This window comes from Camelus bactrianus, chromosome 4 (genome assembly GCF_048773025.1).
Source record: "Camelus bactrianus isolate YW-2024 breed Bactrian camel chromosome 4, ASM4877302v1, whole genome shotgun sequence".
Taxonomy (NCBI): Eukaryota; Metazoa; Chordata; class Mammalia; order Artiodactyla; family Camelidae; genus Camelus; species Camelus bactrianus.
In genome coordinates, this window is record NC_133542.1 from 39815085 (window position 1) to 39842671 (window position 27587).

The 27587-nt window shown below is 40.7% G+C and overlaps 1 protein-coding gene across 7 annotated transcripts in view; it reads left to right on the plus strand.

Annotated features, from left to right (window-relative positions):
- Positions 1-27587, plus strand: part of PCSK5 (proprotein convertase subtilisin/kexin type 5) — a 413936-nt gene that overhangs the window by 67222 nt on the left and 319127 nt on the right. For all 7 annotated transcript variants that reach the window (XM_074361722.1, XM_074361723.1, XM_074361725.1 and 4 more), the window contains exon 3: positions 15712-15825. In XM_074361722.1, the coding sequence (XP_074217823.1) occupies positions 15712-15825 (114 nt within the window). The remainder of the gene's footprint in view (positions 1-15711; positions 15826-27587) is intronic.

Below are 27587 nucleotides of genomic sequence, written 5' to 3' on the forward strand. Positions count from 1 at the left end.
GGGGTGCGGGCAGCCTCAGCAAACAGGGGGCCTCCAGGGGGAGGAGGTAAGCCAGCTTCTCCCGAGTCTTACTGCAAACCCCAGGTGACGGGCTTTAGCGCAGGCCCAGAAGGAGCTATGCTGAGCATCAGGGGTGCAGCTTTCACCGCTGCCCCCTCGGATCAGGATTCCTGTTTTCTCTGTCGTTCGCCTGCTTCGCAAGACACAGTGTAGCAGTAAGAACATAGTGAAGCTTTCAGAAGGTTGCAAGACAGAGCATTTCAGAGCAAGAAGGGACCACGGGGAATCCTCTTTTGCTAAGACATATGCCCCTTGGTATTTTAACTCCACTCCCTTACCTGTAAGCTCCTGGAGGGCAGAGACCAGCCTTATCGTTAATTGCCAGCAATTAACTAAATTGGCTTCCCTGCTCCAGAAAGTCAGAGGTCTGGTGGTGGAGTCACTGATAAAACGCCTGGCACCTGGTAGGTGCTCCGTAAAGCTGTCTTCAATCAGATTGATTCGCAAGCTTAGCAAGGACCCCCGACATAAACAAGGGTGAGACCAGTCTCAGGAACCAGGACAGCTGAGGCAGAGCCTTGAACACCAGGCCAAGTCTGTTACGAAGTCCTGCTCTATTCTTCATGCGTTTCCAGACAAATTAATTCATTTAGCAAACACGTGCACCACTTTGGTCAATCAGCCAAACACCAGGGGCACAGACATGGGAACTGTAGTCTCTTCCTTCTACGAATGTCAGCTTTCATGGAGAAGCCTGACAAATAAATAGTTAAAAGGCTCTTAATAGTAATTGTGGTCGAGATAAGCATGGGATACTCAGAAAACACCACAGAAGGAAAGACACCCTCACCAAGGAAGTGCTAGGGTAAAAAAATTTACCTACTGAAGTCCTCTGGCAAGAGCTCAGAAGGTGAAAGAAATGTGGATCAAACTTCATAGAAATTCAGCCAGGGAACTGTTAGAGATTTCAGTGAGTAAGGTATGAGAAAATGAGAGTCTGCATTAGTAGGGTTATGGCCGTGGAAATGCTGAAAAGCCATCAGATCTGATCCATTAGTGTTGGGGACCATTTGATATGGTTTGTGGAATCTTTGTGTGACTTCCTTTATTGTGAGCTTATTTAATTCTTTATAGTATCATAGACATCACTATGTACATACCTAGTTCCTTTTCTAAACATGGATTTGGTAAGCTCTAAGGCACATGCATTCACTAGAATTGTTCTATGGAAGTCCTGGAAACCCACTTTAATGGGAAAACATCATGACAGCCCTCAGTGGAATTCTGGCATCAGCAGTTGCTTTTTCGGGTTCCAGTCTTCAACCCAAGGGTACTGCTGATTACTCTGTAAGAAAAAACAAATAGCTGGAAAGTTTATTTGCATGAAAAAAAAACCAAACCAATGAAAAGCCTTAACTCTCAGAGGTTAATGCAGGTTGTCCTAATACTAGACAAAACGTAGGTCTAAAAGTTTCAGAGGTTCACTAGAATTTTACTAACCACGTGGGATCTCAGAACCTTCGAAATTGTCTTCCCTGGTATGAAGCAAAAATACTGTATTCAAGAGACGGCCTACTTTGGGGTGGGGAGGAGGGGCCTAGATATTGATTTGGCTTTGTTATTTGACCCAGCCTCCTTGGCCTTGGACGTAACTTTCTGAACCCCTGGAGTTGAATCACTGCCTAACCCCTTAAGCTTGTAGTAAGGGAAACTGAAGTCAAAGAGGTACCAGGGCTGCAGAATACAGATCTCCTGATTTCCAGTCCAGTGTCTTTGTGAGACTTCAGTGTGTCACTCTGGTCGGTTGGAACTAGGCTCAAGCTTGCAGCTCTTGGGTTAGTGAAAGAAGTAAGCTCCTTGGTGGGCATAGTTGGGCATACCAGCACGTTACCATGGTTGCATGGTGGGTGTTCTTGTGCCAGGAACTGTGTTAAGTATCTGACGTGAGTCAGCTCATTTAGTCTTCAGGATCAGTTGTCTGCCCCATTTTACGCTCAGAGGTTAAGTAACTTGTCTGAGGTCAGCCTGCTGTCAGCGGACAAGGAAGCATTCTCAAACATGGGTTTCTTGGACCCCAGAATCCCAACCTTTCATCCGCAACCACCATGTCTTCCTTTGTCTCATCTTGTCCATTCAGTCAAATTCAGAGCAGCTGGGTCACTCAGGGTTTGGTTACAGTAAGTGAGTTTTTTGTTTTGTTTTGAATTTGGGAAATTTTTAGGCCTTGAATTTCATGTGCTCTTAAATTACAAGTAAGAAGGTGTCCTTGAGGGAAAAAGGGTTTCGGTCATCATTGCCAAAACTGTGCTAAGAATTCTTTTCTTGATTCAGATTTTTATTTTTCATTGATCAGACAATTCTGCAGACTTAGTGCATATCTTAACCCATTTTAAAGTGGCTTCCAGCTGAGTAATTGAGGACTGCTGCACAGTTCCTCACACAGGTGACGAAAGCTCCGGCATTATGCCGTTTTCTATCCTGCTTTCTTTCCTCCCCTCACCTTTCATCCAGAAAAGCTTCCAGCATAGTAAAGTGATCAACTTTGACTAATCTCCAAACATAGAAATGTTATGATGAGGCAGGAGGGTATAGCTCAGTGGTAGAGCACATGCTTAGTATGCATGAAGTCCAGGGTTCCATCCCCAGTACCTCCATTAAAAAATAAAAACCTAATTACCACCCCACCAGAAATTTTTTTTTGAATTGAAAAAAAATGTTATGATGACACAAAGAGGGGAGGAAAAAGTTGGGCTCCTCAACCCACTCCATCAGCTGAGCTATTTCAGAAGGGAGTCAGTGTGTTCTATGGAAAGAAACCAGGCATGAATTTCTAGGATTCTTGTTTCTGGTCTCTTACCATCCTGGGACTTGATCACATCACTTAACCTCACTGAGCTACAGGCTCCCCACTGGTGAAAGGATGATCTTTTCATGGGACAGTTGGTGGGAGTAAAGAAACAAGACATAGATGTTATTTTGCACAAAACATGAAAAAAAAATCCGAGAGTTTTACTTTCAAAGTCATTAAAGCATTGATTTCTTTACACATTGGACATCAAAGTATTGGAAAAAAACACCACCACCTATGTAATTTACCCCTTGGCCCGTCAGCAGTGACTTCATTGGTTTATTTTGAGACTAAATCCAGAGGGCTCCTATCTGAAAATGATATAAGATTATCCCCCCCATCTTTTCAAAGACTGAGAACTCTGGTACTACTAGAGGTTGCTTCTCAGCTTTCCTTAACCTGTTTGGGGCCAATACACAACTGGCCTCCCAGTTGTTTCTTTACAGAAAGAGTAGTTAATCCAGTCATTCATTCTGTAAATCCTTCCGGGGTGCTTGCTCTGGGAAAGGCAGAGCGTGGCTGCTCTGGGGGCCTAGAGAAGGTTGGAGAAGCTGCCTTCACCTTCCTGAACCTTCGTGGATTGTAGACATCATCTCCAAGTCTGTCATTTCTGTTTTTCTTCTCTGCCTTCCCTCACCTAGATTCTGAGTGGCTAAGTGTTAGACTGAACGGAGTCTCTAAGAAGTGGACCCAGCAGGTGCTAGAATTTCGACAGCCCTTTCTCAAGTAGACAAGACTCAGTAGGTTGGCTGGGAACTGTGGTCCAGGTCAGGATGTCACTCCAGTGCTGAGAGCCAGGACTGGCCGGCATGGAACCCGTTGGAGGAGGGGGGCAGGTGCATAGAGAGAGTATTGCTAACAGCCCCCGGTGCAGTAAATGCATCGTGATTCCATGCACACCGACGACACAGACTTCAGAGTAAGCCATCCAACACACACAGCATGAAAGATGAACGTTTGATGGGGAGAGCTGGAGCTGCTGGGTCTTCTTGCTGAAAAATGTGTCAGATTTGATGACAGTGATGAAAATGTGTTTTCTCTCTCCTTCCCTGAGCCTCAGCCCCAGGGCTCCCGTAATTGACTGTGGTGGGTATGAATTACGAGTTCAGGGAGAGGGAGGCCCAGTGGAGTGACTTGGCACTTTTCCGCTGGGACACGGAGGCCGCCAGGCTGCTGGGAGCCAGGGCGCGGCCTTCTCTTGGCGGAGGGCGGGCGGAAGCTGTACTGGGCGCACTCACTCATCAGGCCCTGCTCCAGACTTTTATGTGCTCTGACCTGCAAGTTTGGTCAAGTACCACCTTGCTGGAAGCCTCATCAGTGGTTTCTGAGGTGAAGGAACAGCCCTGAAATTGAGAAAACATTTGGTTTGCCTCAGGCAACTGGATTTAGGTGAGAGAGTGCCAGTCCCTTTCCCGTTGGCCCAGGGAATTTGGACAGTGTTTTTCCCGGAGGCTGAAAGGCACACTTCGCCCCCATCCTGACCGAAGCAGCTGTTTGTTGAATATTTCAGAGGGTGATGATGGTGTTTAAGAGCTGCCACAGTTCCAGTGTTTTTGTTGCAAAACACCCTTGTCCTCCCTGCCAAGTACAAGGTTAGAGTTCTGGGGGGGGGGGGATAAAGGATGAAAACCCAAGTCAGAGACCCTCCCCAAAGGCCGACCGTTCTTATTTCTCTCTGCTCTTTGGGGGCCCAACGTGGGGGTCTCTGTCCAGACTTCTCCCTGCTGGTGACTTCAACTCCTTACTTATGGATTTTGAGCTCATTTTAGGTTTAAAAATGTAGGTTAGTCTCACAAGAACATAGAACACGTGTACAGACTTCGCACGTTCACCCCTGAAGTTGCACATTTGTCTTACAGCAACAGGAGGAAGAGAGGCATTGAGTTTTGGTCCAGTCGCACTTGATTCATAGCTCTCTCGAGCTCACCAGCATAACAATGGGGAGTTTCTTGATTTCTGGGATTTGAACTCTTGACAATGAAGAGATTTACAGATGATGGAAAGATGAAAAAAACAGAAGCTACCAGAGTATTGAGAATGCCTTACACTGAAAAAAAAAAAAAAAAAAAAAAAAGAACGAAATGGATGAAATTAAAACTTCGGGTACCCAATTCTGAATTTACGTACTCACCCTTTCCCCTCAAATTTTTCCCCTGTGATCAGACTCATAGCAGGAGGGTCCGTGGAAATTAGAAACAAAAGCCATTGACATTTATATTTAAATAGAAGAATAAGACAATGTGTCCAGTGGAGCTGAATTGGTCACTAAAGAAGAGTGTTTCTCCCCATATGAATATAACTTTCATAATTATTGCTTGTGAGCCATGGAGTTAAGTGACGCATTATATTAAGAAGATGCTGACACGCTTTTGATATTTAGCAGACCACCCCATGTCCTCTGCTTGGAGAAATAATGGGAATGACTGCCCTTTCTTTTGCCAGCATTTGTCTCTTTTTATATTAATCTCAGCTGAATCAAACAATTTCTCCACTCTGTACAAAATAATGCTCGTCTTTGTATTCACTTGATACACAACTTGAGAGCATCCAATTTTCACAGATTCAGATCTGGGAATATGTTGAATGATTTGCACACAGAGTCGCAGGATGGGTCAAAGAGAACCAAAATCTGTGAAGTGATGGCTACTTTGTTTTAAGGTAAAATTGTCATTTTTGGCAGATGTCTACAACTTCAGCTATAGTCAAGGCAGAATGAGGTGGAACTTTAAATGTTCAGTGGAATTTATTAGTTACATTGCCTTGGCTTTCGGATTGCTTGGAGGATGATTATTCAGAAGACAGATCCAGGGAGAGTGAAGGCATGCCACTGTGTTTTTAATGCAGTGATAATCTTGATTCTAGAGTGGAGCTGGAGGGAATTACGTGCCAGCCCAACTTAATCCCTGTGTTAAGATTGCATTTAATCAAAAGTGTGAATTCAACTCCAGGTGGCATTCAGACAGTGGAATTAGTTTTTTTAGTTACTTTAAAATTCCATTTCCTTTTTAATACTTTTAAGCAATCAAAATTATTTTTCAAATTTCCCCTCATTGTTTACATTGATTGTCCTTAAGTTTAAAGTTAGAAGAATCCAACTTAGGAAATGCAAGATTCTTTGCCAGTCAGCAAAGATCTAATGAGTTCATATCACCAGCTTTTCTTTCTAATACTTCTATTCCACATGCTGGGTGCATCTTTGTGCTCGTGTACACACATACACATACTTTTTATTTTTAACAAAAATTGAATTCTGCTTTACCCGCTGGAAAGCATTTAGGCATGACTAGGAATAGGGAGCAATTTTTTTTTCCCCCACAGAGGACAAATTAACCTTGTCTCAAGAGACAAATATGTTACATTTGAAACAAACATAAAAGGTGTCTTGCCTTCAAGGGATTTTAAGAACGTTTAGGAAGTGACATATCAATGGAAAAATGAATCTGATATCTTTTGAGATGATCTTTCCTGGAAGATAAAGGTAAAGCAAAAAATAGATGTATATTGTTATCAGACATCGGGGAAAAAAACTATTGCTTGTGGGTATTATTGCTAGTGGCCAGGATGGGCAAAGTCTTAAGTTTACATGTTTGAAAATAAGTTTTCCTTAAAGAAATATGCGCAAACATTTTGTTTCCTTATCAATTTGATACCTTTGCCTGTTTTGCTTCAAGTTGGTTTGCCTTGCTCTTTATATTTCTTCTTCTGTAACTGCTTTTAAAATCATTCTTCTGCTGTGTGCTTTGATCATGGACTAGTTGTTGGCCATTAAAATACTGGAGATGCTCTTTATTAGTCTGGGAGAATGCATCACTTCGCACTGTGGGGATTCGTTGACTTGGCTGAACCCTGGGCCCTTGTAGTTTATGAAAGACTGCTGATTTCTGCAGTCATATTCCAGGTTCTTGACCTGTGTCAACCATGACTTCATTCTTCTGTGTTTATCGATCTTAACTGTAGATGTTGTCTTTTTTTGCTTCTGAGATTTAGGTTGGTAAGGTGAAGGAAATGGTCTCATCTCAAAAGATAAAAATCTGTACAGCGGCAGGTTTCAAATCGGGGGTCAAACTGAGAAGGGTTCCATGATACATTAAAAGTACAGAATTGTATATAGAAAGAACTCATCCTTTATTAATACTTTTACTTGCTATTCATTGCTAGTAAAGTATCAATTCTTGTGCTGCCATCTTTCTGTTGTTGGAATACAAAGTATCTTGGTAGAATTAAGCAACCCTTTTTAGCACCCTCTCCTGTTTAAAATTTCCTGCTATTTTTTTTTAATAACTAGAAAACTTAAACATTCCTAAGAGAAAATGTTATTAACTCAACATAAAACTATCATCTATCCCCCTGCGCCTGTTCATGGAAGGCCTATTGCAAGCATTGCCCTTGGTATGAGAAATCCTAAAATCCAGTTTCTTTCTTCCAAAGAAGGGGGAGGAGGAAACATGCAATTAGAACACAAGGCTCTGAGTCCTGCAGGAGCCTGCATTTGTAGAGCACAGTATATTTTGAGCCTTACAGCAATGTAATTCTACAGAGGAGAATTTAGAACACTAAGACTTTGGTGATTTGCTCAAAGTGGCCAGGCTGGTGACTGGTGGCACTCTTTCAAGAACTCTGGCAGCAGACTTTGCCAGTTCATTATTCTGCACTGCCTATTTGCGACATAGTCTAGCTCAGCTCTACCCCTATGCATGGTGAAGAGCACATGCCAGGTGTTATTACATGTAACTCCAGAAATAGCAATCTTTTAAAAATTAAAACCTAATTTAATGTTAAATTGTCTTGCAAAGTTGTCCAACAACAGATGTTGTGTCCTTTTTTCGTGGAGTTGCAGAGGTGGTAGTTGATTTGCCCAAGATGGCAAGATTAAGTAACAGTGTCTTCTGATTCGTAATGCAGTGTTCCTAAATAGCGTTTGATGCCCTTAGCCTTTCCTTATGCTTGAATACTTCATACTTGGAATCCTTTCCATCTATTATTTCTCTGTTGTTTAGATGACATTGAACCCATGAGTTTTATTATATAATTGAAAGGACAGAATCTGTATCAAAACTCCTGACTGGACCAGTTTATAGTGGTTAGCATCACAAGGGTACCATGCCTAGAACTGGGCAAGAGGGTCTCCTGCTCAGAGCCTCACACTTTAGAGGGCCTTGTTGAGCCTTCTTTCAGCTGAATTTGTCCCCATCAGCTGAGGAGTTTGTGGAGACCTTGGACATAACCACCCTGAACCTTAGACCGTTTTCCTGGTACTGAGGAGCCCAGAATTAGTTGACCAGGTGGCTGGGAATCAGTCTCCATGGCCTGTGTGAATCTCTTTCCTCATCTGTCCACTGGAGGGCGAAATGCACTACTGGTACACCCACCCCTCAGCCTGGAAGGATTGCCATAGGGTTCTGTGGCCCATGGATGAGCTGTAGACCAAAATACAGCCACACAGTCATTCTAGCACTTTTGCATTAGCTACTCACATTGCCTGTAATATTCTCCTGGAGACATAAGGCTGATTTCTTATTATTCAGGATTCTATTAAAATGTCACATCTTTCAAAGGAGCCTTTCTTAACCACCTTTCCTAAAATAGCTCCCTCCTCCATAATCTCTATCAACCGCCTTATATTATTTACTTTTTGCACCATTTAACACTGAAAATCTACTGTATAATCTTTTATTTATTTACATGCTTATAGTCTAACGCCCACTAGAATGGAAACTGCCTGAAGGCATGAAATTGGTTATTTTGTTCACTGCCATTCTGTAGCATTCAGAACAGTGCCTGCCACGTAGTAGGTACTCAGTATAATATTTTCAGAGTGAATAGACACATGAAAGAAAAGGCCTTGAGAACAGGGGGATTGGAGAATAAATTTTACTGCTTTAATTGCATGGAACCATTTATTTTTCCCCTTCACATATCATCGTATCAGAAATGAGGGGAGAAACAGACAACAAAGAAGGAAATTAAATTAGAAGTGTGCAAATGATGGTGGGATAGTTTAAGGGGATAAATACGACTTTAATTCTCTAAAAGTAAGTAATACACTTAGGACCATGGTGCCATGAGTTTTTAATGAAACAAAATAGAGCATGATTAAATTGATGGCATATTTAAAAAATTTTAGTTCTCTTGGAGAAAGCCAACTAGTTAGAAAATTTTTTGGCAGTTCAAGTTTTTCACTTGGCCTGCATCATTTTCTGTTACACTGTTTTGAATGTACGTGCAGTATTTATTCCACAACTTTCTTCTCAGTGACCTTTCAAAATTGTATGATTCCTCGTATTCCTGAATGGACGATTCTCTAATAGAAGCCTCTGACATCTGCAGTCGCTAAGTGGGATTCAGAGTGCCTGTCTCAAGCAAATCAAGTACAGGTTTTCCATCAAAGAAGCAGAATTGCTTATTTTGTTCACAAGTAGCTCTCTGAAATAAGCTGAATTCAAGCAATTATTTTTTTTCTTTAAAAAATGTGACTCAAATCAAATAACAGTGTTAATATTTAGTAACTCATTGATTGCCAGTTAGTTGCTAGATGGAGCAAACACATACTTTTAACTAGGATTCTCTGATTCTTTCGCCGATTAACTCTGATTTCTTGATCAGAGTTTTAGAAAACTTTTGGAATTTGTTGGCTTCAGATCTGAGTTTGGAAGCATCTTGTCGTTGCCAATTTGTCTCCATTGATCCCTAGCTTCCATTGCAAAAAGTACACGGCCAGGATGTACTTAACTAGTACTTTGGAGGGATTTGTTTTCAAAGTCAGAGAAAGAAAAGAGAGGGGCAAAATTTCTGCTCTTTTATCTAATTTTGTCAAAGCTGATCAGAAAAGAATATGAAATGGGGAATCCCACCCATTTTATTTCCTAACATCTGCTTCATCAAATCACAAAAGGAGTAATATCATTTACTACACTTCTTTGTGAATATTAATCTTGCATCTGCACAGAATAACTTAAGATCATCTGTCAACTGGAGCTCCCACCTTGCCTCTCTTGAGTTTAGCACAAACTTTCTCTGATTCCCAGTCAAATCAGAGAATAGATGACATACACAGATAAAATTTCAAAGCTAGAAGGAAGGGATTAGTGGGCATTTTAGTTTGTCTTCTGTCATTTTACAAGATAAAAGAGGCCCATGAAGAGTTTGCAAGGTCACACAGGTGGCTGGTGGCAAATCTAAGATGATAAACCAAGTTCCCTAAATTCCAGCCGCTTCTCTTGGTTATTTACACACCTTTTCTCAATATGTGCCATGTTACAACATACTGTGAAACCATCTAAGATACTTCAAAAAAAATCTTTTTTGTTTTATTTGGGGAGGGGGTAGTAATTAAATTTATTTGTGTATTTATTTTAATTTTTTTAATGGAAGGGCTGGGGATTGAACCCAGGATGCCATGCATACTGAGCTCTACCCTACATCCTAAGGTATTTTTAATATACTATTTTTTCCTCATTACTCCTTTAAAAAGTTTTGTAATTTAGGCATTTGGTCACATTTGATATCATCAGACTATATAATAGCAGTCAACCAAAGGAACATGTTAAAAGAAATCTAAAATTGTTTGTGTGGGTGTCATACATGGTTCCAAGCTAACAAGGGATGTAAGTGATGCCGTCCATTTCCCTCCTATCTCTGCATCTCGATTATCTAGTTTCTCCTCCAGAAAGCAGCCAGCGTCACCAGGGTTCTTTGGTGTACCGTAATTACCTCAGAGAGCAGCCAAAATTAGAGTATCCTTTATAGACTGTGCTGTCCTTTTCTTCTCCTCATTTTAAGCTGTATTCATGGAGACTATTCTCTGTCAAAACAGAACGCCCGTTTCATTCCCTTTTATGGTTGGGTTACATTGTACTCCACTGTATGGGGATGTCCTTTTTTATTTAATTAATCCCTGTCAGTATGTATTTAGGTTGTTTACAACTGTCAGCCACTACTAGAAGTGCTTCAGTGAATAACCTTCTGTGTTTATATGTGTTAATAAAAAGATGTAGGCTGAATTCCTAAAAGTAGAATTCCTCCTTTTAGAATTGTTGAAGAGACTGCCCAGTTACTCTCCATAGAGTTGTACAGATGTCCACTCCCATCCCCATTACATGGGGACGACTTTTATCATGTCCTCACGGGTTGTACGTCATCAGTATTGGCATCAGGCTGTTTCTGTCTGAAAGGTGAAATGTGAAAAGTGGTATCTCTGTGTGGTTTTAATTTGCTTTTTTGTATTTACAGGGATGAGGTTAGGCATGTTTTTATATGTTTAAGAAACTTGATTTGCCTTTTTGGAGATAATTGTACTCCTTTCTTTTGCCCATTTTCCTCTTGAATTTTTCTCTCATTGATTATAGGAGCTCTCTGTATCTGAGGGAAGGAGCCTTTTGTCCGTGGTAGCAGCTGTAAACTTTTCTCCAGTGTTTCTTTTACCTGGCTTTTGAAGTTTTTGTTGCCATGTCAAATTTATTTTTTTATATAGTTGAATTTATCAATTTTTCCATATCACTTTTTTGATTTGTGTTATACTTAGAGAAGCATCATCCACTCAAAGTATTTTTCAAAATCTGTATTTCTCATAGTACTTTTATGGGTTTGTTTACTTTTACATTTAAATATGGTCCATTTGAAATTGATCCTGATGTAAGGTGTGGGAATGGTTTTAATTTTATTTTCTCCCCAGTTGATTGGTGTTTCAACCTCGTTTATAAAGTAATCTGCTTTTCCCCATTGATTTAGGATAGCAGCCTTACCATATACTGTATTCTTAACATATTTTGGGTCCATTCCATTCCTTCTGTAGACATTTGCTTCCAGTATATGTTTTAATCATTAACTTTAATATATTTTCATATCTAAAGGGCTGATTTCACCTGACTATGGGACACATTTTTAAAGTGACACCTTTATTTCAGTTTTATTGAGGCATAATTGACATGTAAAACTGTAAACTGTTAAATATGTCTATCATTGTGATTTGATATATTGGAAGTACTCCCATCCCCATCTAGTTAACTAACACATACATCACTTCACATATTTATCTTTTTTTTTTCTGGTGAGAACATTTAAGTTCTACTGTCTTAGCAAATTCAGTTATACAAGATTAGGGTTATCGGCCGTGGTCACCGAATTATTCATTAGGTCCTTAGACCTTATTCAACTTACAGATGAAAGTTTGTACCTTTTACCAGCCTCTCCCTATTTCCCCCACCCCCAGTCCCTGACATCCACTTTTCTACTTCTTTTTTATGAGTTTGACTTTTTTTAGATTCCACATAAAAGTGATACCATGCAGTATTTGTCTGTCTTACGATACCATGATTGGTTTTCCATCTGTATTTATGTGATCACTTATCTAATGTGTATTCATAGGATAACATCTTTTTTTCTCTGCTGACAAATTTCCCTCCCCATGTGTATAGTGCCAGAAAGTTGGTAAGTTCCAAAATAATGAGATACGAGTTCAGCTGAGAATGTGGGGGTAGGCTTCCCATTATCATCAATTAATGTGCCTTGCTTGACAAGTAAAACTGGTAAAAGAGAGCATCTTTAGACAAAGATTCTGAAGAGGCAAACGCCCACAGTTCACATTGGACCATGTAGACAGGTGAGCTCTGTGAGTAGAGGCCGCGTCCTTAAAATTGCCACACGTGTGGCAGAACTAATGGAGGATGCATCGCTGAGTTCAAAGGTCCAAATATTCTGGCTTAAATGTAGGTCCTCAACATATAGGAAATAGAACTTTTCAAAGTTAAACAGTGAGGGAAACCACACAGTTTCCCTTTTTTTCCTGGGCATAGTTGTATGAAAATGAATTTCAAAATATCTTCTCTTTGCGTTGGTCTCCTTGGCAAGAAATGAAATCTGTATAATGCATTACCTCTGAGCTTTTCTTTAAGGGCTCAAGGACAGACATATGGATAATGGTTTAAAAATACAAATATGGTCTTTCCAGTCATAGAAATCTTCCGACCTGAAAGGTGCTTTTTCCCGCTTTCCAAAAAATGAAAGGCTATAGACTCACTCATAAAGCACCAGAGCAAAGTATGTGGTATCTGACACTAAAAAAAACTGAGCTGTACTTTTCTTGAGTATTGCAGCCCTGTGATCAGACAGAGTGACTTAGAGTCAAGTGTAGATGCCAACTTGTTGTGTTACCTTCCAGCCACAAAGCCCTGTAACTGTGCATTTTTGTTTGGTAAAATTACAGAAGAGATGCTATTTGGTAAGATGTTTTGTTCTATTTTAGAACCTAGAGTTCATCTAGGAAAGTGGCTGTCACTTGATTTTCTCATGTACTTAGACCATTCATCTTTGTGTATGTGTGCACATGTGTGTGCCTGTGCATGCATGCACAGGGAGAAGTACGGACTTACAGGGTCATTGTAGATACAGTTATCCATCCCATCCCATTATAGCCTGGCCTTGATCGTTAGCAGTCTCTCCTGAGTCCATGTGGGGAGATCTGACACCTTCTGATCTGTGAGCACATGCATGTTGACAGTTTGGGATTTATGGAGGTTCTGTTAGGAACGAACACTGCCAATATATAAGGAGTTTGAAAAGAATTCTGTCTAAACAGAGCTTCAGCCTTCTTTTACAAAGCGTGCAAATATGAACTAGTTCAGTCTTACTGGGATAAGTCTTACAGACAGTCCTGTGAGGATTGTAAATGCAATTTGCATAGTCAAAAGTTTCAGAAATGCTCTAAATACAGTGATAGCTCCTGCATGAGATGTCATTCATGAAAATAATGACATTTTTTTGAAGTGGAGAATTAGAGAATACCTGTTAAATATTCCTTGGTAGCATTAAGTCCTTCAAAGGCAACGATTATTCTTACTCATCTTTATAGTCTTAGCACAGTGTCTTGGATTGAATAGGCACTTACTACTTATTGAATGAATAAAGGAATAAATGAAACTCCTTCCTTGGACTGTTTGAAAGAGATTACAGTGTTTCCTGGAAATAGAAAAAATAGTGCATGCTAATGCTTGCTGCTCCACTTTGAGAAAAAGATTGATTTTGTCCTGTATTTTTAGAAACATGGTCACTTTAAAAATTACTCTGTTCATTAAAAAAAAATTACGCACATTTTTCATGCCACATTAGTTTCAGTGTGATTTCTAAACAGCAGTCTCTAGAATTAAAGAAACAAGATCCCTGTTAGCTTACCCTGACAACTCTTGTCCGATAGTTTAAAGAAATAACATGTAATACATTTATCCAGCGTGCACGTGTGTGTGTGTGTGTGTGTGTGTCTGTGTGTGTGAGACAGATGTAGAATGATTCAGTGCCAGAGTCACTTGGTCTGGGTGAATTAAAACAGGAACAGAAAATTTTCACTTTCCAGGGTATTATTTTTCATTTATTGACTTTTTTCCATACTGATAATTTTGCTTAAATTACCTATCAGAGAAGGCACCCGTAGGATGCTTAGCTGTGATCCTAATCATAAATAGATCGCATATTATTTAGGGGGCTGTGTGATTCAGTTTGCCTTGTTAGTGATGTAACTAGGAATTCACTATTTAAATTCATCTTGCGTACCAGTATTCTTGTTGAATAGTATTTCCCAATATGAGAATCATAAAAATTTATTAGTTGGGCTTTTGGCCTTAGTACCTTGTTTATAGCTATGCATTTTGAGCTTGTTAATCAGTCCTTAAATATTCCTTCCCCTCCAGTAATCTTTGAAGTAGGCAAGAGAGGTTTTGAAATCTTATTGAATGGGTGGATACGGAATCACAGTAGTGGACCACAGTCTCCCTCCTGCCTTGACTTTTAATTCCTTTATGGAGAGTAGGGATACATGGTGGAACAGAACATTTTAGAGTATTATGACTAAATTAGCTATGACCAGAAGAAATCAAACAAAGGAGGATCTAGGAATAAATTGTAGAATGCCCCCAAGGCCGGTACTGCATTTGCATGTTTCATTCAAAATGAAACTTACTGATTTTTATGTTGCCATAATGATTACCAATTTTTAAAAAAATACACCCCTTTCATACTCATACTATTTAGGTTACAATTCTGTATTAAACTCAAAGTTCCCAGTTGCTTTGTTTAAGCAAAAGTTGCAGCTGAATATTAAGACTTTCTCACGTGTAGAGGCTTTGAATTTTGTAGCTGGCAAGGAGCCTACGGCTCAGGAAATTGAGTGACTTCTCCAATTTTGTGCCAGAAACAGGTCTAGGGCTTTGGTTTTCTGATTACATAAATAATGCTTTTTCTTCCGCACTGTGTTGTGGATAGCCATGTTTTAAACAAAATTTGTGATCTTAGCACATTTGACCCCAGGATAATTTTTTAATTTGATGTGTAATCCCAGAACATTTGAAGTTTTTGGTGTACACTGTGGCCTGTGGGCCCAGTCTAGCCTGCCACCTGTTTTTGTGTATCAAGTTTAATTGGAACAGTCATACCTGTTTGTTTATGTTTTGTCTATGGTGCTACCACGATAGCGTGAGTAGTTGCAACAGCAATCATAGCGCCTGCAAAGCCCAAAAGATTTATTATCTGGACCTTTAGCCCTTCATATAAGATACAGATGCTTTAAAAATAAACGCAGTCAATTTGCAATGAATCATGAGGAAACTGCTTTCTGAAAAAAGCTAAAGGGTTAGCATGTTGTTGAGAAATATGAATGATCAGTGCTAAAAGACTAAAAAGCCTACCTGCATTAAAAATCAAATGGAACTCAGTTTGTAGGGAATCTCTGTGCCCCTGGACTCAAGAGACTCTAGTTGCCAGAATGAAACCTCTGACTTAAATGGAATTGACTCAGGATACAAAATGTCTCAGACTGTCATTTTTGTTGTGTCACCCCTGATGGAACTTGAACACTCACCAAATGTCCTTCTTGGCAGGTGGAGTGGATCCAACAGCAAGTGGTAAAAAAACGGACCAAGAGGGATTATGACTTCAGTCGTGCCCAGTCTACTTACTTCAACGATCCCAAGTGGCCGAGCATGTGGTATATGGTGAGCTCGCCTGGCCTGAGGCCATGTCGTCTGGTGCTGTGTTGTGCCAGGAATGTCTGTTGGGACTGGGAGGACCCAGAAGCAGTGACCAGGGACTTTTTCCCGTTTCAAGACCCACCGTTGGCGATTGGTTGATGGCGCACGCTGTTTTTTTTTTTTCTGGATCTTTTTGGAACTTAGCTCTTTGGTTTTAAGGAGAAGGAGAAGGAAGTTCTGACTCACGGTGTTTATGTTTGAGGTCTTACTCTGTAGTAGCTGTCTAAGTTGGGGCCAGAGGATAGAGAAATACAGTAAGGTCAGATACCCTTGGACCTATCAGTAGTTGTGGTCACCTCTGGTACATGTTTACTCCACCCTGAAACCAGTCTGGCTAAAGGCTGCTGGCTCTTGGAAATCACTGAAGTGACTCTGCTGGTAGGTAACAGACTGTTGACCTTAATTGTCTCAATGTGCCTTCTCAGTTTTGGTCACAATTTTTAAAACGAGACTAGGGAAAAAAAAAAAAAACAGTTGGAAAGTGTTTACCTTGTAGCTGGTTCAGTGGTTCAGGCAAAAACTTTTGGTGAGGGAAACTCCGCGTGGTGACGAGGATGAAGTACCAGTTCACTTGATGTCGCTTCCTTTGAAAGGATACTACTTTAGTCCTAGGGTTTTATGTTCATGATCCCTGAAAACGTAATTAGAATATTTTTCATCGTGAAATCCATATGTCACTAATTTGCTCTATAAGCTGCAAAAAGACCTTCACTTTTCTCTTGTTTTGAACATCTTTCTTGCTAATTGTTTCCGGTGTATTTCCCCTGATCTATTTTTTGTAGTCCCTGACCCTGCTTCTCTACCAGTTCATTACATTTCACAGACCTACCTCGTGCTTTTCTGCCTCCTTGTGTTTCATTCTTCCTGCTGGAGGTGGTCTCATCCTTTTCCACCAGGAAAAGGGTCAGGATTCTCTCTCCCTCAGGGCCGACGCCCAAGACTGGCAGGCCCACATCTCCCGTGTCCTCACCTGTCAGCACTCGTCCTTCCTCTGCTCTCCTGGGCCCTCTACCACTGCCTCCCTTGGCACTTTGTTTCATAGTTATTAGTATATTTTAAAATTTCCTCTGCTACATTGTGGAGAAGAGGTCACTTATATTCCACCCCTGCACCCAAGGACCTAACCTAGCACCTAGCAACACTAGGAATTTGTGTTTATTTGGAGATAAGTGAATGTGGCTAGTGTTTCTCCCAGTGTCCCTTTCCTTCGTCTTCCCCAGAAATGGAAGGTGTGGAAATATTTTGGACCCCCAACAGAATTTTACACTGGAAACTCTTTCATGCGTAAAGGAATAAAAGGAAGCCATAAAGCTAAGTTCACAGGCAGGTGGGACTCTAGACAAGACATCTGAGTAGAAATCACCTGAGGGGACAGTAAGACTCTTGACAGCTTATTAGCTCCAAGGCCAAGAACAAGTGAACCAAAAGGGAAGGCGTTAGAGAGAGTGTTGGCAGGAGCTAAGGAGCTTTGGCTGTGCGGACCAGGTGATGAGAATATAATGGGATTAGGAGATAGGATGGAAGCAAAATCCCTCTGCACCCCTGTTGTAGACCAGAGGGAGTGAGACCCTTTTTGCCCTAACATTTCTTTTTGGAAGAAAGAGACAAACTGCGGTCTGCGCAGTTCCCACTGTCAGTGGAAGTACACTGCAGCAGCCTTCCCTGATCTCTCATCACTCCAGCAGGGCAGGCGGGGTGGTGGTAGCGACCGTGGCCAAGGTGACTGCAAAGTTTCAGTGCCTGTGGAGTGAGATCTCCTCATTCCCAAGACCCACTGCTGTTTCTTTGGAAATTCTCTTTCGATATGAGGAAAGGTTGAGGTAGGAGCTTTTGTTGGGCCATGTAAAATGTTGGAGGTTTTTCAGCACATATTTGATTATAATTCAACTAGGTAACATTTATTGAGCACTTACCACGGGCCAGGGGATGTGCCAATATTTTTCTAACGTAGTGTGAACAAAAAGCATGTGTTGATATTGGCTAGGTGTTTTAAGAGTGAGGAATCTGAGGCTCATCATATTTAAGTAATTTGCCAAAAATCACCCAGCCTGAAAGTGGCAGATGCCATAGAGGCAGGCTGATGGGAGTCCATGGGGTTACGTGGCATCCTACCCCCAGCCTTCTACTATTCTCAAGCGCTGGCTTAAAGAAGACACCACTCCAGCCCTCCAGGAGCTTCTAAGCTTTCCATGGAGAAATGGCTAAAATACAAGGCAGAATGGTGGATGCCAGGTAGGATGGGCAGAGTATCTTGGGGACAACCAAAGAGCTTCAGAGCTTCCTATTAAATAATTACTTTTCCCTTAATAAAAGGGGTGGGAAATGTGTTACACACCATGTGTTTATCTGTCAAGAGTAGTGATAGACTAGGAGCCAGAACTTCAAAAATCCACAAACATGGATTGAAGTCCCCATTATTTCACTTATTGTGAAAATCAATGTTGTGCCCACGATTGAACCACTCAGACTCTTGTCAACTACGAGTTTCTAGCATTTATGTATGAGTTAGCTCTTGCTGGCGAGCAAATCACAGAACTTAGTCCTTTGTTGTTGTTGTTGTTGTTGTTGTTTTATATGGGCCAATGACTTTATTTATGTATTCATTTTTAGTGGAGGTACCGGGGATTGAACCCAGGACCTCGTGCATGCTAAGCATGCTTTCTACCACTGAGCTCTACCCCCTCACCCCGGAATTAGTTCCTAAAGCAATGACCTCATGGGTTCCATGGGTCAGGCATTCAGACAGGGCCCAGTCGTGATGACTTCTCTGTTCTGTGATGTCTGGGGCTTCTGCTGGAAGTCTCAAAGGCATGACTGGAGCTGGAAGATCCACTTCCCAGGTGGCCTCGTCACCTGACTGGTTCCTCTCCACGTGGGCCTCACCAGGGGGCTGCCTGACTGTCCAGTTAACGTGGCTCTGGCTTCCCTCAGGACAAGTGATTTAAGAGGTCATGTCGCACACAGTGATGTCTTTTATGATCTAACTTCAGAATTCTCGATTACTTCTGTAATTTTTTTGTTGGTCACGTGTATGCACTGCAAGGGGTGTGTAGACTAGGAGGCGAGGATGGTCGGGCAGCTGGTTACCATAATTAAATGCAATACTGCATGGACAGCCTTTAGCACAGGGCCTAACTCTAGAAAATTCTCAATCCATTATAATCATTCTTATTCTCTTTTAAATTACAATGCATGTGGGTTTCTTTTGCATCTGTTATTTTCATTGCTCTGTGTTGAAGAAGGATGTGATCACATGTCCAGTGGGCACATCGTTTGGCGCACTCCGGTGACACGTCAGGGACAGAGTTGAGGCAAGATGTTGGTTTCCTTCTTCCTTTTTCTCAGCCCTGGGCTCTGCTGCAGTGTTTTTGAGGGCTGCTTGGCGAGCCCCTGTAGGGTCCTGCCTTCAGCTCGTTAGCCTAGGCCTGGTCCTGTCATTCTATATTTATCACAGGAGAATGGAGATTAAAGAATGGCATGAAGTGTGCCTGAGTGTCTCTTTTAATTAATTTAAAAGCTTTGCCCCTGTCGCTCCTCCCCTTGGAAGCCAGTATGTGAAGCCCTTACATCCAGCCTTGAGGCTTGGGCAGTGTGTTCAGGGAAAGGTGCATTTGCAAGAGTTTGTTATGGAGATGATGGCTGTCTAATTACTCCCCTGTCCTGAAACACTACACTCTGGTGCCCAGGAGTGGGGAGGGCCCAGTCCTAGAAACGGAGCTCACTTCCCGTTCCATCGACCAGCTTCGGCATCTACTCTTTGTCCAGCGTGGTGGCAATACTGAGGATTTAAGGAAATGTGATTCGTGCTTCTAAGAAGATCAGCAAAGCAGGAGAGGAGTATCCAGGTGCCAATGATAGTTCGCTGGGGAAGCGGCTTCTCCCTGAATGTTCCTCTGGGATCACATGCACACATCCAGCTACTGCTCCTTGGACTTTGGGCTATAATTTTTTTTTTAATTGAAGTATAGTCACTGACAGTGTGTCAGTCTCTGGGCTACAGCACAGTGTCCCAGTCATGCAGATGTATATATAAATTTGTTTTCATATTCTTTTTCATTAAAGGTTATTACAAGATATTGAACATAGTTCCCTGTGCTATATAGAAGAAATTTTTTAAATCTATTTTTCTATATAGTGGCTAACATTTGCAAATCTCAAACTCCCCCATTTATCCCTTCCTACCCACTTTCGCCGGCAACCATCAGATTGTTTTGGGCTATAATTTTTGATTGCAGGTTTGCTTCTTCCATTAAAACATCCTGAGTAGTTTTAAAAGCCTATCCAGGCTTGGGTCCCACCATCAGAGAGTCTTATTTTGGGTATAGAGCAGGGCTCAGGCAGTGGAATTTCATCAGAACTCCCTGGTGATTCTTGTGTGCAGTCAAGACCACTAAGTGTTGCAGCCAGGAGTCCTGAGTTACTCACTGCCCGCCTCTGGTAAATTCTCAGTAAATGCTAATCAGATAAATAGATAAGTAAACTGGGTATCTGATGATCTTCATAGGAGAGAAAATAATTGCTCACATTTATTATGTGTCAAACACTTTGGCAATAAAATAATACACGTAAAATTTTGGCAGTGTTCCAGTGAGTTGGGAACTTTTATCGTCTTCATTTTACACTGAAGAAATGAAAGCACAGAATAGTAATGTGTCCAAAGGCACACTGTTTACCAGGGACAGATCCTGGTATTCAGACCCAATTATTTCCAACTTGTCTGTCCCTGGTTCTCGAACCAGCAGGCATCAGAATCACCAGGAAGGATTGCTGCCTGCCCCCCACCACCACGCCCCCGAGCGGAGATGTGAGGATTTGCATTTCTAACCAGTCATCAGTTGATGCTGTTGCTGGGGTCTCAGGACCACTTTGAAATCCTGGTGCTCTACCATGTTTCAGACAGGAGGTTTCTGTAAGCACAGCTGTCCTCTGCATTCCCATTATCAGTTGGGAGAAGGGGGGCTTTTAAACTTACGGGATGTTTTAAAATGCACTTGGTCAATTTAACTTGTTTTTCTTGATCTTACACCCTTTTCTTTTTCTTTTTTTTAGTTTTTTAAAAAATTTTTATTGAAGTATAGTCAGTTTACAATATTGTGTCAGTTTCTGGTGTACAGCACAATACTTCAGTCATACAGGAACATACACATATTCGTTTTCACATTCTTTCACCATAAGCTACTACAAGACATTGAATATAGTTCCCTGTGCTATACAGTATGAACTTGTTTATTTTTTATATATTAGTATCTGCAAATCTCGAACTCCCAATTTATCCCTTCCTACCCTCTTCCCCCACTGGTAACTGTAGGTGTGTTTTCTATGTCTGTGTGTCTGTTTCTGTTTTGTAAATAAGTTCGTTTGCCTTTTTTTTTAGATTCCACATACAGATAATATCATCTGGTATTTTTCTTTCTCTTTCTCGCTTACTTAGAATGACATTCCCCAGGTCCATCCATGTTGCTGCAAATGACATTATTATTTTTTATGGCTGGGTAGTATTCCATTGTATAAATATACCACAGCTTCTTTATCTAGTCATCTGTTGATGGACATTTAGTTGTTTCCATGTCTTGGCTATTGTAAATAGTGCTGCTGTGAACATTGGGGTGCAGGTGTCTTTTTGAATTAAGATTCCCTCTGGATATGTGCCCAGGAGCAGGATTGCTGGATCATATGGTAAGTCTGTTTTTAGTCTTTTGAGGAATCTACATACTGTTTTCCATAATGGCTGCACCAAACTGCATTCCCACCAGCAGTGTAGGAGGGTTCCCTTTTCTCCACATCCTCTTCAGCATTTATCAGTCGTGGACTTTTGAATGATGGCCATTCTGACTGGTGTGAGTGATACCTCATTGTAGTTTTGATTTGCATTTTTCAGATAATTAGCGATACTGAGCATTTTTTCGTGTACCTCTTTGTATCTCTTCATTGGAGAATTGCTTGTTTAGGTCTTCTGCCCATTTTTGGATTGGGTTGCTTGTTTTTTCTTGTTAAATTGTATGAGCTATGCCCTTTTCTTACTGACACAATTTTCTGTTTGGAAAGCTGGCAGCTTTACTGTTAGAAGATATTTTCACTTTACTTGCACTGATTGAGAAATACCCTTGGCTTATATAGTCTTTCAAGATGTTTCACGGACAAAGGATATCTGATAGGAAAGGTTGTGGAGATTTGGCCAAGTCTTTGGGGACTTGGTGGAATAGAAATGGCTTTAATGTACCCAGATGGTATAGTGGACCCCTTTGATCCCACTAAAGAAAATTTGATTTGACACTAGGGACAACAAGGCTAAGACGCCCCCTCAAGGGTCTAGGAATGTTGATGGAGCATGTTTAGGGAGTTCATTTTTTTTAATTATTGTAAAATATTTAAGATATACAAAATTTTTTAAAGAATACCGCAAATGCTGATCCACCCACCTTCGATCTAAGGAGTAGGATGTTATCTCTGTTGTCGAAGCCCCTTGGGAGCACTGTCTTAATAGTATTCCTTCATCCCCTACAGAGTTACAGAAAATTCTGAATTTGAAATAAAGGGGGTGGGGGAAGGGGAAGTTCCTGCTTGTTGGCAGGATGCTTCTCTTTGTGGGAAGGATTATTCAATTTATAGTAGATTTTAGGTTTTTTTGAAGTCATCCTGAAACACATTCATACCTGAAGTTTATACTCAGACTATTGATGAAGAGTTGCAAGAAGGCAACCTGGAAATGAAACTTGGAGGAAAATGTAAGTTTAATAGACCAGCTCTTTCATTCCTTTAGTCATGTAAATATTTTATTGCCTTAGGAACATGTTGGAGTATTGTACAGTATTTCTTGTCTAACTGTTAGGAGCTAGTACTGATTTTGGAGAAGCCCATAGTAAAGAACTTAATTTTTTTTTACCCCATGTCTTATGAAAGGGAAGCTCAACTCAAAAGAGAAAAGTAAAGATGGCCTGTGAAATCTTGCTTTTTGACTCTCAAGGATGTAGTAGTGAGTGTGACAGGTATTCTTGTTTGTTTTTTTTTTTAACCTTTTTTTTTCTTTTTTTTTTTAAGGGGGGATAGATAATTAGGTTTTTCTTTATTTTTCTTTCTTTATTTTTTAATGGAAATACTGGGGATTGAACCCAGGACCTGGTGCATGCTAAGCACGCACTCTACCACTGAGCTGTACCCTCCCCTCGATGGGTATTCTTAACACATCATCTTAGCACAGTAGAACTTTTTGTGATGAATATTGGGTGGCCTGTTTAGTACGCATTTTTTAAAGCCAGGCTTTCACAAATGGGCTCACTTTTGGATGCACTACCTCAGATCTCCTGAAAGCTCTCTGGGTGGTTTTTCTGAGGGGAAAAAAAAAAGTCGTGTTGGTTGATCAACAGAGTGAAAATTAGCTGAGTTCGGCTATGCGTGTGGGGCCTATCTGCCAAGAACTATGAACTAGCGAGGATAGTAATTGTGAAAAATGATTTTAAGCCACATGGTTCTTCCGCAGCCAACTGGATGGTATTCAGTTCTCCAAGAGAGTGAGGCATTGCTGTGTCTGTGGTTGGCACACATTTTCCTAATGACTTCTACTGTCATTTGACTCTAATAAAATCTGGTGGAGTTGGTGGCGTTATTGTCCTGGCAGCTTGGAAGTCATCCCTTTACAGCACCCCATTTAGCTGTTTTAATTGAAAATGCAACATGGTGTAAATCTGCAACCATGCGGCACATCTTGACACGAGCAGGTCTTCTGAGAGAGGACGGACCCCAGCCAGGCAGCAAGTGATTTACTGGTAGGAACTCCTGGGGGTTGAGGTGTGGGTTTTTTGGTGGAGTGGTGTTTGCTTTAAACTAGCTCCGTGTCCTGTGGAAGGGTATTTTAGCTCTCTTCGCCTTAATTCACCTGAATATATGAGGAATCTGGACTAGATCCTTTCTTGAGTTCGTTCCTGCTTGAGCCTCCTCTAGTTCCACTTGGCAAGTTGAACTGGATGTTGAGCCTTAGGGAGGCACATACCACCAGTGAGCCTCTGTCTTGATTTCCATCTCAGACCTACCCTGTGAGTTTTAGACTTCTGTCTATCATGCTTTTGTTTCATTATTATTTCAATCTCACCATGTTCCCTGTTTTGGGGTCCCCATGACCACCCCCAGGTGTGGTGAACCACTGAGAGGAGTCGTACGATTCAGCATGTAGTAGTCGTACGATTCATCATCCAGCTATGATTTATTTCAGTGGAAGGATACAATGCAAACTCAGCAAAAAGAAAAGCCACACGGGGCGAGATCCAGACGAAACCAGACTTAAACTTCCCAGAGACTTGTCTCAGGGGAGTCACATGGGCTGCACTCCAGCATGAACTATGACAACATGTGTGAGACGCTGTCTACCAGGGAGCTCGTGAGGGAATCAGCGCTTAGGGCTTTTACAGGGGGTTAGTCAGTTAGGTACCCAGTACCCTTCATGTGCCCAAATTCCACACTCTCAGAAGGTGTTGAGCATAAACCATATTGTTGGCATAACCCGTTTAGGCACAGTGAGACGTACTTATGAAGGCATGGTGATAACCCTCCCCAAATCTAAGTTTCTAGATGCCCGCCAAGGGTATTGAGGGAGGCAAACACATGGTGGCTGAGCTGGAATAATGCTTCTCCTTTATTAAATCTTTGTGTTCACTGAATGAATAAATTAACACCAAAGAAAAATACTCATAAATGAGAATTCCAAGAAAAAGTAAGCTTGAATCCCAAGTGTTGTCCATATTTGTTTTAAGCCTGGAATATCCAAACTGAATGAAAGTTCCTGTGAGACAGATATTCATTCATCCATCCATCCATCTATTCATTCACTCATTCATATTTAGCAGAGATATATTTTTTCCCAGCATTTACAGTGTTTTTGACAACAAGGATACAATAGTAAACAGTGCTTTCTTTAGTGAAGAGTGAGTGGAGCATTTAATGGGCAGAGTTTTGGGTGATTATAGTCAGTTTGCCTAGTCAGTTGTTGATAGTCCACTGAGAGTACCAATAGCAGAATCCTCGTTGGAACTTGCTGATTAACTCATGTTGACCGTGATTTCATTATCCCGTATGATGGCTGTTGTGGAACTCAGTATATTAGGGGTGTTATGTTAACCTGTAACTGACTAGTCAAAGTGTTTACAGAGGAGGCCAGCAAAAAATCGGTTCAGATAATGATAATATTCATTATTGCCTGGTGCAAATTATTATAACCTTTGTGAATTTCCTTGAGCACAGTATAACTTATTCCATCCTGATAGCCCATCTTCTCAGCATTACTCTCCAAGAGTCACTTTGGGTCTAACTCTAACATGATGAAGGGTCTGTTAACAGAAACAAAGTTGTTTTTATCAAGGTTTTAGTAAGATTTTTCTTTAAGTAGTAATTCATTTTTGTCAGCAGATAGTCTTGACTCTTGAGCTTACTTTATCTGCGGTTGTCTTCTTAATGAGTTGATTCAAATTTTTTTTTATCAAACAGTTCCCCTGAATTCCTCATTTCTCACTTACTTTTCACCCAGTATTGGGGTTAATTCTAGTGATCAGGGCACATTTTGGGCTGATTTTAACCCATTTTCTGCAAAGGTTCTCTTAGTAAGTACTCAATAACTGTTTGTAGATATAAAATGAGGAGAGACTCGGTCCCTTAGACATCATCATTTTCCAAATTCACAGCACTGAGTTTGACTATTCTTAAAAGGTGATGGTGCCTTCAAATGTCCTGTGTTGAGAATTCACATTCTAAAATTATCCGAGACAGAGGCATCTGGAATGCTGTTTTTCCTTAATACTGGCTGGCATTGAGCTTGGCCAGGAAATTAATGGAATAAAAGAAATAGTTCTTAACAATCCAGTGATGAGGAGAATCGGAAAGAAGAAAAATGCCTAAATTCCCTGGGGAGGAGAAAGTACTAATCATCTTCAAATAGAATGCACATGCACTTCCCTGTGATTTCTCCAGTTTTTCAAATTAAAAAAAAAAAAACAAATCCTTGGTAGAATATCTCAGCCTTGGGCGTGGGATTCTAGACTAAGGAAAGATAATCCAGTATGCAAATAGTGCAGGCACTTGGAGCTGCTCCACACCAGATGAAGTCCAATCATACTGAGACAAGTAGAATAAAACTATAAATTCCAGAAATAGGACTTGATTACTTAATTGCACAGGTCAGAATCAAATTAGGTTCATAATGCAGAGGTGCTATTCTTGATGGTGGATAGAGTAAAAAATGCATTCACTGATTATTCTTTCCTTGATTAAAAGGAGAAGAATCTGATAAGAAACCCAATTGCTTCCTTTGTGCTAAGAAAAAAAAAATAGTCAGTTTGGGTGGTGTCTATTCAAATATTTGGTACAACATTTACAGAATAATCTGAAAGACTTGAAGAAATGTAGCTTTAGGGGGCTTCCTTTTCTAGTTTAGTTTTCTGGTGAAGGGAATTTTGTCCCGTGTCAAAAGCCTACCAGGATGGAAGTTCTGATCCAGACATACTAAATTAGCATGTCTGAAGCAAGGCAAAGAAAATTATGCACAGGCAGCGTAGGACTGTCTTCTCCTAATGATCTCTTTGTGTGGCTTCCTGAAGCTTTGTTAAATTAGTGTCTTAAAAACTTGATGTTTAGGTTTTTTACCTAGTGATAAGAGAAACCATCCTTATGTTTCAGTGAACTGAAGGAAATTCAGGGAGATTCTCAGCAGTAGCAGGTTAAACACACCAGCGTACCTGGTTTCTTTTGGATCATTCTGTTCTGCTGAGATGTTTCCTTGCCTGTTCTTGTTTTGTTTTCCTGCTTGTGCTCTGTAGCCCTAGCCCTCCTGCTTCACATCCATGCACAGTACACTGGCACCCAGAAACAAACGTTGTGCGTGTTTTTGCAATCAGTACTTTGAATCAGGTTGTCTTCAAGAAGAAGATATTGGGGGGAAAAAACCCTCAGAGACCACCAGATGGGCATGGGCCTGAAAAATAACTTAATGCAAGCCCTCAGCTCATGCTCAGTACCCACCTTGTACTGTCAGTCACCAGAAGTATACTCTACCCAGACAGCCCTTTCTTTCCGTAATGAACAGTTCAGTTCAAAAACACTTCCTTGTAGTGTAGCAGAAACTTGTGTCATTATCACTCCATACACTCCTGGTGGTCTAGATTCCAGGTGGAGGATCACACCTGATCTCTATTTCACCAGCTTTCACTGCAAACATTATAGAAACTTTTTGAAGATTTAAAACAAAAGTAGAGAGAATAATCTGATGAATACCCATGTCCCCATCATCGACTTAATTAGTTACCAACTCAAGGCCAATATTCGTTCACTTAGTGTCCCCTCACTCTGATTATCTTAAGACAACTTACACACTTCATTTTCATCTCTAAATATTATGGTATGTAACTCTATTATAAGATAACCTTTTTTTTTTAAACAAGACAGCCATAATATAGTTATTACATGTAAAAAGTTAATGATAGTTTCTTGATAGTGTTCAACATCCATTAAATTTTCAAATATTCCCTATCGACTCGATCTTTTCTTTGTAATTTGAGTCAAGATCCAAATAAGTCATACATTGATTGCTTGGTCTATCTCTTCAATCTTTTTTATTCTATAGATCTTTATTTTTTGCTTTGAAAAAGTTTGGTTGAAGAATCTAGGTTATTTAGAGCTTCTTGTGGTCGAGATTTTGCTGGCTGCTTTCTCATGGGGTCATTTAGCACTTTCTATTCCCAGTGTCG